Source organism: Aquarana catesbeiana, linkage group LG10, assembly GCF_042186555.1.
Source record: "Aquarana catesbeiana isolate 2022-GZ linkage group LG10, ASM4218655v1, whole genome shotgun sequence".
Classification (NCBI taxonomy): Eukaryota; Metazoa; Chordata; class Amphibia; order Anura; family Ranidae; genus Aquarana; species Aquarana catesbeiana.
Window position 1 is genome coordinate 13,370,352 of NC_133333.1, and position 13,065 is coordinate 13,383,416.

Sequence of the window (13,065 nt, forward strand, 5' to 3'; positions counted from 1 at the left end):
ACTCACCCCCCCCTCCCCCCAGTTGATCGGTCAGCAGCTGAGCATTAACCCCATCTATGGCGCGGGCTTCCTCCGGGCGGCTGCTTCACACTTCCTCCTTCTTCGGCTCCCCCCTGCATGACATCTCCTCCTCCTATAGGCCAATAGGATCGCTTCTCCTTTTGGCCAATCAGGAAACGGGTCTCAAGACCCGCTTCCTGATTGGCCTGGGAGGAGAATCAAAGTGACAATAGCACACTATTGTCACACACATGGGTAGGGTGGCTTAAAAAAAAAAAAACCCTCATTAGAATCCGCGGCGCCCAGCATGTAGATTAGTGGGGGAGGCGGCGTCCCTAATGGAGCGGCCGCCACTGCTGAATTGACGAAGAAAGGTTGTGGTTTTTTTTTTTTTTTTTTTTTTTCCAAAACTTTATGAAATAAACTAAGAAAAAACGTGAGTAGTTGTTTGTTTTTTTTCTATGCCACACCCCCTTAAAGGAGACTTACCCCAAAAAAAAGTTGATCAAATCTACAAGTGCTTTATTTTTACCACTACTATTCCTTTATATTGGCTCTTAGAATTTACAAATGCAGCAATTTAGAATTTGGAAGAAAGGTTTAGCTCTGGGAAACACTTTTTGATAGATAAAAAGTGCATTTTATATACAACTCTATAGATCAGACCAACATGAGGAGGAAAGAGGGACAGAGGGACATTGCTCCAAATCAGGGACAGTTGGGAGCTATGATCTCCGTGATCTTCCTGTCAGTCCATCCCCCGCACAGTTAGAAAACACTCTCAGGGAAAACATTAAACCCTTTGATCGACCCCTGATGCCAACCCCTTCCCAGCCAGTGTCATTAGTACAGTGACAGTACTTTTTTTTTTTTTAGCACTAATCACTGTATTGATGTATATAAATAAACTATATCAATTCGAACAAAGCGTCAGATCACACGCCTTCCACCTCCTTTCCTTCACCTCACTGTATTGGTGTCACTGGTCCCCAAAAGGTGTCCGATTTGTCCGCCGCAATGTCACAGTCCCTCTAAAAATCGCTGATCAACGCCATTACCAGTAAAAAAAAAAAAAAAAAATTAAACAGTCCATAAATATATCCCATAGTTTGTAGACGTTATAACTTTTGCACAAATCAATCAATATACGCTTATTGGGATTTTTTTTAACCAAAAATATGTAGAAGAATACATATTGGCCTAAACTGATGAATACATTTGTTTGTTTTTTACATTTATTTTTTTTGGATATGTATTATAGCAGAAAGTAAATAAATATTGTTTTTTAAAAAAAAAAAAAATGTTTTTGTTTATAGCGTAAAAAAAATAAAAACCGCAGAGGTGATCAAACACCACCAAAAGAAAGCTCTATTTGTGGGGGAACAAAGGATGGACATTTTATTTGGGTGCAACGTCACACGACCGCGCAGTTGTCAGTTAAAGTAACGCAGTGCCGTATCACAAACAATGGCCTGGTCATGAAGGGGGGAAAATCTTCCGGGGCTGAAGTGGTTAAAGGAGAATTTAAAAAAAAGCAAAAAAATAAAAAGTTTAGTTAAACCCACGAGTGCTTTTTTTTTTTTTTCCCCCCCACTATTATTCTTTTATATTGGCTTTTGGAATTTCAAAATGCAGCACATTACAAATCGGATAAAAGGTTTAGCGCTGGGAAACACTTTTTGAAAGATAAAAAGTGCATTTTATATACAGACTATATGGATCAGACCAAAATGAGGGACAAATGAGGAAGAAGGAGGGACATTGCCCCAAATCAGGGACAGTCGGACGCTATGCTAAACACTGTTTCCAGAATGTCTATACCCGGCCTCACGCAAAATGGTGGCCGCCTCTATCTGAAGACACCTTTCTAACAAGCTCTGTGCACCTCTACCAGCAGCGCAGTATCGCCTTCCTATTGGAGGAGCAGTCACTGAGCCCGCCCACGCTTCCGGTGCGGGCAATCACGGATTGGTGGGAGAGGTTGTTCGGGCGATAGAGCGGGAAGAGGAGGGAGCAGGAAAGATGGCGAGCCTGTGGATGGGAGATGTGAGTATGGAGAGTGGGGGAGAGGGCTGTGTGCGTCTCCGGGACTCCACTACGAGAGCCCGGGGCTCTGCTGCGGCCTAGGCCCTCCTATACATACCTGTGACTGTCTGCTGTATGTGTCTATAGTGATATACTGAGTCTAGTCTGTGTGTTTATCTCTAGTTTGTGTTTATCTGTAGCTGCTATGTAACTTTTTACCTAAACTATGAGAGAGGATGAAGTTCAGATCTTGTTTTCAGTCCTGAATGGAGCTGAAGATGGTCACACCTCCCCCCCAATCAGGTTTTTATTGCTGCCTGTGTCTCCTAGGGGGAGATTTCCCCCTCACTTCCTGTCCTGCATATACAACAGGAAGTAAAGGGACATCTCTTTAATCAAGTGTCCCCATTGGAAGATTTCTGCTAAAATCTCCATCAGGGGAAAGTGGACCTTTTGTAGTACAATGCACAGTCCATATATAATAGTCCGGATATACAACGCCCCCATCAGGTTATTTATTGCTGCCTTTGTCTCCCCGGGGGGGATTTTCCACTCACTTCCTATCCTGCATATACAACAGGAAGTAAGGGGATGTCTCCTCTTTGATCAAGTGTCCCCCATTCAAAGTTTTCTGCTAAAATTTCCATCAGGGGAAAGTGGACCTTTGTAGTACAATGCACAGTCCGTATATAATAATCCCCTCATTTTGCACCTGATGATGATGATGATGATGTCATCACCTCCTGTCTGATCATTTCTTACTTTTTGTCCTCTACAGATCGATGAGTCTATGAACGAAGCATTCGTAACGCAGGCCTTCCAGGCCATGGGGGAGACGGTGCGCAACGTGAAGATCATACGCAACCGATTCACAGGGTGAGCCCCCTACCCTATTGTCCACAGATTTGGGAGACTCTGAACCCTATGATGTCATCACAGTGGGGGGGGGGGGGGAGAGTCTCGCCCCTCCTATTGACTTTTGAATTGATCTCACCTGACCAAATTTGTGACTCATCTCTGTATCATTCGGTGACTTTGCCTAGGCTGAGATGATGTCATCAGTCTGCTGCAGGCAGGAAGAAGCATTTCCTCAGCCCCCCCCCCCCCCAAGTAATCAGACTGCAACATTGTAACTTTTGTAGTAGATCTGCACGATTCTGGATAAAAAGAGAATGTAATGCTTTTGCTTAGAATAAAGATCGCAATTCTCGCGGCGTAACATCCTCTTTCACATTATACAAAAGTTGGGCTAACTTTACTTTTTTTTTTTTTAACCACTTCGCATCCAGGCCATTTCTGACAACTTCACTCCTACATGTCAAAAATCATCATTTCTTTGCTATAAAATTACATAGAACCCCCAAACATTATATATGTTTTTTTAGCAGAGACCCTAGAGAATACAATGGCAGTCATTGCAACTTTTTATCTTGCACGGTATTTGCGCAGCAATTTTTCAAACGCGTTTTTTTAAAAAAAAAAACAGTTTCATGCTTTAAAAAAAAACAGAACAGCAAAGTTAGCCAAATTTTTTTGCATTATGTGAAAGATGAAGTTACGCCGAGTAAATAGATACCTAACATGTCACGCTTCAAAATTGCACACGCTCGTGGAATGGCGCCAAACGTTGGTACTTAAAAATCCCCATAGGCGACGCTTTAAAATTTTTTACTGGTTGCATGTTTTGAGTTACAGTGGAGGTCTTGGGCCAAAATTATTGCTCTCACTCTAACGTTCGCGGCGATACCTCACATGTGTGGTTTGAACACCGTTTTCATATGTGGGCGGGACTTACGTATGCGTTCGCTTCTGCGTGCGAGCTCACGGGGACAGGGGCGCTTTAAAAAATTTTTTTTTTTTTTTTTTATTGTTAATTTTACTTGAAAATTTTTATTTTTACACTTTAAAAAAAAATTTTTTTTTTTTTTGATCACTTTTATTCCTATTACAATGAATGTAAACATCCCTTGTAATAGGAATATGCCACGATCGGTCCTCTTTCCAGTGAGATGTGGGGTCAATAAGACCCCACATCTCACCTCTAGGCTGGGAAGCCTAAAATAAAAAAAAAAAATAAAACGATCGCCGCTTCACAGCCGAAGCGGCGCTGTTTTTTTGAATGCAGAGGCCGGGCGTGACGTCATAACATCGCGCCCGGCCTCTGAACGATCATAGAGACTCCGGCGACCATCTGGTCCGCCGGAAATCTCTATGGTGAACATCCGGCGCCGGCGGATCCGCTATCCGACTCACCGATCGCTGAGGTGAGTCGGTAGTAGCCCCGGAGGGCGGCGGGAGGGGGGGGACGTCCCCTCCCGCCGCCCATAAGAACGATCAAGCGGCGGAACAGCCGCTATGATCGTTCTTATGGTGTACGGAATCGCCGGCTGAAAATGCCGGTGTCTGAATGATGTCTGTAGCCTCAGACATCATTCAGATATAAGCCCTGAAAGTCGAGGACGTCATATGACGTCCTCCGGATGGCAAGCGGTTAAATACATTAAAGCAGAGTTCCACCTAATTTTTTTTTTTTTTTTAAAGTCACCAGCTACAAATACTGCAGCTGCTGACTTTTAATATAAGAACACTCACCTGTCCAGGGCACCCGCGATGTCGGCACCCGAAGCCAACCCGTCCCTCGGCTCTCGGGTGGAGGCGCCGCCATCTTCAGTAAGGGAATCAGGAAGTGCGGCTTCACTTCCTGGTTCCCTGCTGCGCGATCCCACTGGTCCCTGCTGTCTTCTGGGACCTGTGTGCCTCCCAAAAGACAGTGGGAAGGGGGATGGAGAAGGCGCTGGAAGTGGCGTAGATACCCGCGGGTGGCTCGGCTATCTATGCCCGGAGGTGGGAGCAAAATACCTGTATTAGACAGGTATCTGCTCCCCACTGAAAGGTGCCAAATGTGACACCAGAGGGGGGGGGAGAATTCCAAAAAGTGGAAGTTCCATTTTTGGGTGGAACTCCGCTTTTAAAGTTTTTTTTTTTTTTCCAATGAAAAAAATGCGTCTGAAAGAGGACTGCGCATATACAGTGTGACAAAAAATATTGCAACAACCGCCGTTTTATTCTCCAGGGTCCCTACTAAAAAAAAAACCAGGGGTTCCAAGTAATTTTCTAGCAAAAAAAATACAGATTTTAACTTGTAAACCACAATTGTCAGAAAAAGGTTTAGTCTTTTTAAGTGGTTAAAACTGACCTCATTTACAGACCGAAGTTCTTCCCTTTTTTTTGATCTAAGAACGAAATGTTACTTTGTTTCCAGTTATCGGTGATGTTGAGATAAACTTGGCGGGCTGCCGGGATTTTGTATTTTTTTTTTTGTCAGCTGTCAGAAGTGAGCAGAGAACTTCCTGCACTTGTTGTGTAGAATCGGGGGAAATGCTGTGTTAAGATCGTGGGGGGGAGCAGAATCGTGATTTTTTTTTGCGATACGGCATTGCGTTACTTTAACTGACAATTGTGCAACGCTGTACCCAAATAAAATTGACGTCCTTTTTTTTTTTTTTTCCCCACAAATAGAGCTTTCTTTTGGTGGTATTTGGTCACCTCTGCTGTTTTTATTTTATTGTGATATAAACAAAAAAAAAAAGCGACAATTTTGAAAAAAAAAAAAACAATATTTTTTACTTTCTGCTATAAAATATCTCTAATAAAAAAATGTAAAAAATCAAATTTATTCATCAGTTTAGGCCAATATGTATTCTACTACATATTTTTGGTATAAATAAAATCCCAATAAGTGTTTATTGATTTTTTTTTTTTTTTTCCCACAAATAAAGCTTTCTTTTGGTATTTCATCACCTCTGCGGCTTTTATTTTTTTTGCGATATAAACAAAAAAAAAAAGAGCGACAATTTTGAAAAAAACGTACTATTTTTTACTTTCTACTATAAAACACATCAAATAAAAAACATGTAAAAAATCTAATTTATTCATCAATTTAAGCCAATATGCATTCTACTACATATTTTTGGTATAAAAAAATCCCAATAAGCGTATATTGATTGGTTAGCTCAAAAGTTATAGTACCTACAAACTATGGGATATTTTTATGGAATTTATTTATTTTTTTTTTTTACTAGTAATGGCGGCAATGAGAAATTTTTAGCGGGATTGCGGCAGAGAAATCTGTCGCTTTTTGGGGACCAGTGACACTAATACAGTGACCAGTGCTAAAAAAAAAAAAAATTCACTGTATTAATGACACTGGCAGGGAAGGGGTTAACATCCAGGGTCGATGAAAGGGTTAAATGTGTTCCCTGGGAGTGCTTGCTAACTGTGGGTGGGGAAGGTGCTTTGACTGGGGGAAGACAGAGATCCGTGTTCCTGCTTAGCAGAAACACAAGATCTCCATCTTCCCCTCTCTCTGCCTTTTTTACATAAGCAGACTTCTGTTCTGCCTCTCCTGCTAAGAACGATCACGGGGTGGCCGGCGAACGTCGGGACCTGCTGATTGGCCCCTGCTGTGTCCAATCACAGCGGGTCGCGGGCAGCACGTGCGCGCGCCCCCGATCCAGTGCACAAAATCATGTACCGGCATGTGGTTTAATGCAGGAGGGCCGTCCTGCCTGCGTGGGTCAGTTTAGAAGGGGTTAAAAATGGCGTAATGACGGCCGCCTGGATTCCGAACACCGGGTGATGTGGCATTTTTCTCTCTCTTTGCAGGGCTCTGGCTGGTTACTGTTTTGTTGAATTCTCCGACCAAGCTACAACGTCCCGAGCTCTGATGAACATCAACGGGAAGGCGATCTCTGGAACCAATCCTGTGAGTGCGCGTTCTCCTTCCCTTGGTCAGACCCGCTTGGTTTGGCCTTTTTTAATTGTTTCAGATTTTTATCTTTTCTATACAATTTGTTACATTGGCACAAGTTGCTTTCAGATGACCTTTTTTCTCTCTTCTCTCTTTTTTTTTTTTTGTTTTTCTTTTTGTTTTTTTTTTATTTTTTTTGTCTTACAGCCCAAAAGGTTCAAGCTGAAGCACGCACTTTACACAAAGCCAGCAGCTGAAGTCAGCCCCAGGTACGTTGTCCTTCCATTCATTTAACCACAACTCATGAACTGCCTCCCGGCTCTTTAAGGGTTCTAAAAGACGGGAGGCGGGCATTCAGGTCATGTGACCGCTGTGATTGGCTGTTGGAGTGATCGCTAGTATGCTTCAGGAGCTTTCCGGTAACCACCGTGCTGTAAGTGGTTTACACAGGACCACATATATGCGGCCGCTTAGCGTGAATGCCCACAACCCCAGCGGCCGCATATACACTATATTACCAAAAGTATTGGGACGCCTGCCTTTACAGGCAATATTGAACCCTACGGACTAAGACTGGGATGTCATTAAAGTTCATGTGCCTGACATATTTTGGAGGTTATTATTTGATTTGAAATGAATTTGCATTAAGGTGGTGTATTAATTTATATTCTGCATTAATCTCCTATCTTTAGTTTATATCTTTAGTTTATATCTTTAGTTTATATCTTTAGTTTATATCTTTAGTTTATATCTTTAGTTTATAAATTTAATAAGTGTCAATGTTGGCCTATTAGATGTATATGCTTAGCGAAGTTGGTTTTGTAATAGTATATGTGTCGGGGTGGGACGAGCGTGAAAATACCATCCCTTCTATAGAGGCACCATCCCGTAAATATATGCAAATGTGTTCCTAAAAAGGTATATAGAACCGAATGGGACTCTAATTGTGCCTCGAAGAAGTATAAATAGATGAAAAACAATTAATGAGAAAATACATTATTTTTTATTCAGTTTAATAACAGTCAATAATACATTACAGTTAATACGGTTGAAATGGATTCAGGGTGTGCAAATCCCTGATTTTAACAGTTATGGCCTACGCGTTTCGCAGATGAGGCTGCTTCGTCAGGGCCTTTGAGAATGGCACAATGTGATCACGTGTAGATTCTACAAATTAAGCATCAATTATTATTGCATAGATTTTAAAGAGTTACATTAGTGAGGGCTAAAATATAAAATGTATATAAACATTGATGCATAAATTTATACAAAGATATGTGTTTGAGGCCCTGAAGAAGCAGCCTCATCTGCGAAACGCGTAGGCCATAACTCTGTTAAAATCAGGGATTTGCACACCCTGAATCCATTTTTAACCGTATTAACTGTAATGTATTAACTGTTTTTATACTGAATAAAATAAAATAATGTATTTTCTCTTTAATTGTTTTTCATCTATTTATACTTAGAGGCACAATTAAAGTCCCATTCAGTTCTATATACCTTTTTAGGAACACATTTGCATATATTTTCGGGATGGTACCTCTATAGAAGGGATGGTATTTTCGCGCTCGCCCCACCCCGACACATATACTATTACAAAACCAACTTCGCTAAGCATATACATCTAATAGGCCAACATTGAGACTTATTAAAGATATAAACTAAAGATAGGAGATTAATGCAGAATATAAATTAATAAGCCACCTTAACCACTTCGCGCCCGCGCTATAGCCGAAAGACTGCTGCAGCGCGGACGCTACCTGCCGGGTGGCCGTCCCTGGACGTCCAGCTGTTTACTTCCGCAATGCGCGCTCCCGCGGGCGCGCGTCGCGGATGTTCTGTGCTGGCCGTGTCCCTCGGACACAGCCAGTCACAGATCGCCGTAAACGGCCAATGACAGCGGCCATTTACAGTGCGATCGGCGGTGCCAGTGAGAGAGGATCTCATATGTAAAGATATGAGATCCTCTCTCATCGCCGGCTCTCCCTCCTCACACAGAGATGGCGTGTGAGGAGGGAGAGCGAACCGCTGCAGCGGTGAGTGCAAAAAAAAAAAAAAAACTGAAATAAAAGTCGTCAGTGTCATCTGTGATCCGTCCCCAGTGCCATGTATCAGTGGCATCTGTCATGAGTGCCACGTATTAGTGCCATCTGTCATCAGTGCCACATATTAGTGCCATCTGTCATCTGTGTCACGTGTCATTGTCCTGGTGCTCCAGGGCTGCTCCTAGAACACGTGAAGGTGCTCCCTGCATGTTGGGCCTCTGTATGTGGCCAGGCTGTGAAAAAGTCCCACACATGTGGTATCCCCATACTCAGGAGGAGTAGCAGAATGTATTTTGGGGTGTTATTTGTGGTATATACATGTCATGTGAGAGAAATAACCTATTACAATGACAATTTTGTTGGGGGAAAAAAACAAATCTTCATTTTGCAAAGAATTGTGGGAAAAAATGACAACATCAAAAACCTCCCCATTCATCTTACTAAATACCTTGGAATGTCTACTTTCAAAAAAGGGGTCATTTGGGGGGTATTTGTACTTTCCTGGCTTGTTCGGGTTGCAAGAAATGAGATAGGCCACCAGTACATCAGGTGTGATCAATTTTTTATGATTTGCACCACAGCTTGTAGACTCTCTAATTGTCATTCAAAGTGTGAGAGCACCGAAAGCTGAAAATTGGTCTGGTTAGGAAGGGGGTTTAAGTGCCCAGTAGGCAAGTGGTTAATGCAAATTCATTTCGACTCAATTAATAACCTCCAAAATATGTCAGGCACATGAATTTTAATGACATCCCAGTCCTAGTCCGTAGGGTTCAATATTGAGTTGGCTCCGCCCTTTGCAGCTATAACAGCTTCAACTCTTCTGGGAAGGCCGTCCACAAGGTTTAGGAGTGTGTCTATGGGAATGTTTGACCATTCTTCCAGGAGCGCATTTGTGAGGTCAGGCACTGATGTTGGATGAGAAGGCCTGGCTCGCAGTCTCTGCTATAATTGACCCCAAAGGTGTTGAGGTCAGGACTCTGTGCAGGCCAGTCACGTTCCTCCACCCCTAACTCGCTCATCCATGTCTTTATGGACCTTGCTTTGTGCACTGGTCCAAATCATTTGGTGGAGGGGGGGATTATGGTGTGGGGGTTGTTTTTTTTCGGGGGTTGGGTTTGGCCCCTTAGTTCCAGTGAAGGGAACTCTTAAGGCGTCAGCATACCAAGACATTTTGGACAATTTCATGCTCCCAACTTTGTGGGAACAGTTTGGGGATGGCCCCTTCCTGTTCCAACATGACTGCGCACCAGTGCACAAAGCAAAATCCATAAAGACATGGATGAGCGAGTTTGGGGTGGAGGAACTTGACTTTTTTTACCTGCAAAAAGATGTGCATTTGTTTTCTGTTTTATTTTTATTTTTTTATTTATTTATTTATTTATTTTTTTTGAAGGTGAACTTAGCCTTTAAAGCAGAAGTAAAATCTGCTTTACTCCCCCCCCCCCCCCCATATACGCCTGCTCTTCTTCCAGGTTCAGCATCTTGATTGGTCGCCCCGGGGTGACGTAGCTCCTATGTATGTATACGGGAGTTTATTGCCACCCAGACACTGAGCTACTTCAGACAGGGATGACTTTACACACTACTAGGGGCTCTTTAGGTGCCTTTTTTGCTTTTTCAGTTTAAAACTAGTTACATTTGTCGGCTTTTTAGGTATTGGACATCTGACTGTCTTTTTTTTTTTATTTTCCTCTGTTGTTTTTTCAGCCCTCCAGTAAGGAACCCGGCGGCGGAGTACGTGCAGGCCTTCAACTACTACACCCAACAGTTCCAGCAAATGCTTTCCAACTGGAAGTACGATCCCAAAAGCAACGCTTACAGCTATCAGCAGTACGGCTACACCGCCAACACCTGGCAGGTATATGACGGGGAGAGTGCGGGGTCTTCAGAGAAATTGTGTGGGCTGCCATTACTGACCCTTCTTTCTCAAAATGCGATTGGCCCGGCTGTCCAAATCAGGTGGATTTAAAGCTGATTTCCCTCCCCCAGGATAATGGTAACACCTCTTCCACCATCTTAAACCGATTGCTGGCAATTTTCACTTACCTTTTAACCTCTTCAACCCATTAATGACCAGGCCATTTTTTTTTGCATTACGGCACTGCATCGCTTTAACTGACAATTGCGCAGTAATGTGACATTGTACACAAGCAAAATTGATGTCCTTTTTTTTTTTTCTTTTTTTTTTTCCCCCACAAATAGAGCTTTTTTTTTTTTTTCTTCTTTTTTTTTTTTTTCTTCTTTTTTTTTTTTTCTTCTTCTTTTTTTTTTTTTTCTTCTTTTTTTTTTTTTTTGCACTATAAACAAAGAAAGACCGACAATTTTTTGAAAAAAAAAACATTTGTTTTTTAACTTTTTGCTATAATAAATATCCCAAAAATTAAAAAATAAAAATAAAACAAATTTCATCATCAATGTGTAGGCCAATATGTATTCTGCTAAATATTTTTGGTAAAAAAAAAAATCGCAATAAGCGTATATTGATTTGGTTTTGCACAAAAGTTATAGCGTCTACAAAATAGGGGCTAGATTTATGTCAGTTTTATTTTTTATTAATTTATTTTACTAGTAATGGCGGCGATCTGCGAATTATTTTATTTTTTTTTTTTTTTTCCAGGACTGCGACATTGCAACAGACAGATCGGACACTTTTTTTGGGACCAGTGACATTTATACAGCGATCAGTTCTAAAAATAGCCACTGATTACTGTATAAATGTCACTGACAGGGAAGGGGTTAACACTAGGGGGGCGATCGAGGGGTAAATGTTCCCTAGAGGGGTTTTTTAAGGGGGGATGGGTCTCTCTCTCTCTCTTCTCTCTCTCCCTCTCCCTCCCGTCCGTCAGAACGGGGATCTGTTTGTTTACATTCCCCGTTCTGGCTCTCTGTGGGGTCGCGGGTGGCCGGCGGACATCATGGCCGCTGGCCACGCGCTCCGGCGATGTGCCTGCTATTGCTCTTAACCACTTCAGCCCCGGAAGATTTGGCTGCTGAATGACCAGGCCATTTTTTGCGATTCGGCACTGCGTCGCTTTAACTGACAATTGCGCGGTCGTGCGACCCAAACAAAATTTACATCCTTTTTTTTCCCACAAATAGAGCTTTCTTTTGGTGGTATTTGATCCCCTCTGCAGTTTGTTTTTTTTTTTGTTTTTTTGCGCTATAAACAAAAAAATAGCGACAATTTTGAAAAAAACACATTATTTTGTACTTTTTTGCTATAATAAATATCCACTTTTTTTTTTTTTTAAAAAAAGCAAATTTCTTTCTCAGTTTAGGCTGTTACGTATTCTTCTACATATTTTTGTTTAAAAAAATCGCAGTAATCGTATATTGATTGGTTTGCGCAAAAGTTATAGGGGATAGATTTATGGCATTTTCTTTTTTTTTTTGACACATTTTGGGACCATTGGCATTTATACAGCGATCAGTGCTATAAAAATGCATTGATTACTGTACTGGCAGTGAAGGGGTTAAGTGTGTTCCCTGGGAGGTGATTCTAACTGAAGGGGGAGGGGACTGACTAGAGCAAGTGACGGATCGTGGTTCCTAGCTAATAGGAACACACGATCTGTCACTCCTCTCAGAACAGGGATTTGTGTGTTTATATACACACACACACACACTCCCGTGTTCTGTCCCTCGTGCTCGCGATCGCTCGTAGCCAGAGGTCATCGCGACCGTCGGCCACGAGCATCAGCAACCCCGCAGTGCAGCGTGTGTGGGCGGCCCTGCCTGCTATCCCGATCGGCGACGTATAGCTATGATGGTTCGTGGGATCGTCCCGACCTGCTGCAGTAGAATGACGGTGGCTGGTCTGCAAGCCGTTTAAAGTGGGCGACGTACACCTACGGCGTTTCGCGCAGCCGAGCCAACCTACCACTGTATAATGACAGCGGCTGGTCAGCAAGCCGTTAAGCTGCAGTCATGTGACACTCCAATTGACTGCATTTTTTTTTTTTTTTTAAACCTGGATTACAGCTTTTAAAAGGAGATCTCTCTTTCTCTCTACGGCTGGGCATACATTATACAATTTCCTTTAGATTTTACTAAAACCATAAAATTTTAGGTCAGACCTAAACACTTACAATTTGTATGCAATCAGGCCGGCCCTCCTACTACATGGTTGAAGGAAAATTCAAAGGAAATAGAGATAAGCTGACTATTTCTTGCTCGATCTCTCTAATGGGGCAGATTTACTAAAACCGGAGCACACAGAATCGGGTGCAGCTGTGCATGGGAGCC

At 42.3% G+C, this 13,065-nt stretch overlaps 1 protein-coding gene across 1 annotated transcript in view; it reads left to right on the top strand.

Moving 5' to 3' along the window:
- Positions 1-1,906: 1,906 nt before the first annotated feature.
- Positions 1,907-13,065, top strand: part of TRNAU1AP (tRNA selenocysteine 1 associated protein 1) — a gene marked incomplete in the record, with an annotated part of 12,523 nt that continues 1,364 nt past the window's right edge. The window contains 5 exon segments of the mRNA XM_073601658.1: positions 1,907-2,046; positions 2,804-2,901; positions 6,691-6,790; positions 6,983-7,044; positions 10,528-10,678. Coding sequence (XP_073457759.1) covers positions 2,023-2,046; positions 2,804-2,901; positions 6,691-6,790; positions 6,983-7,044; positions 10,528-10,678 — 435 coding nt within the window.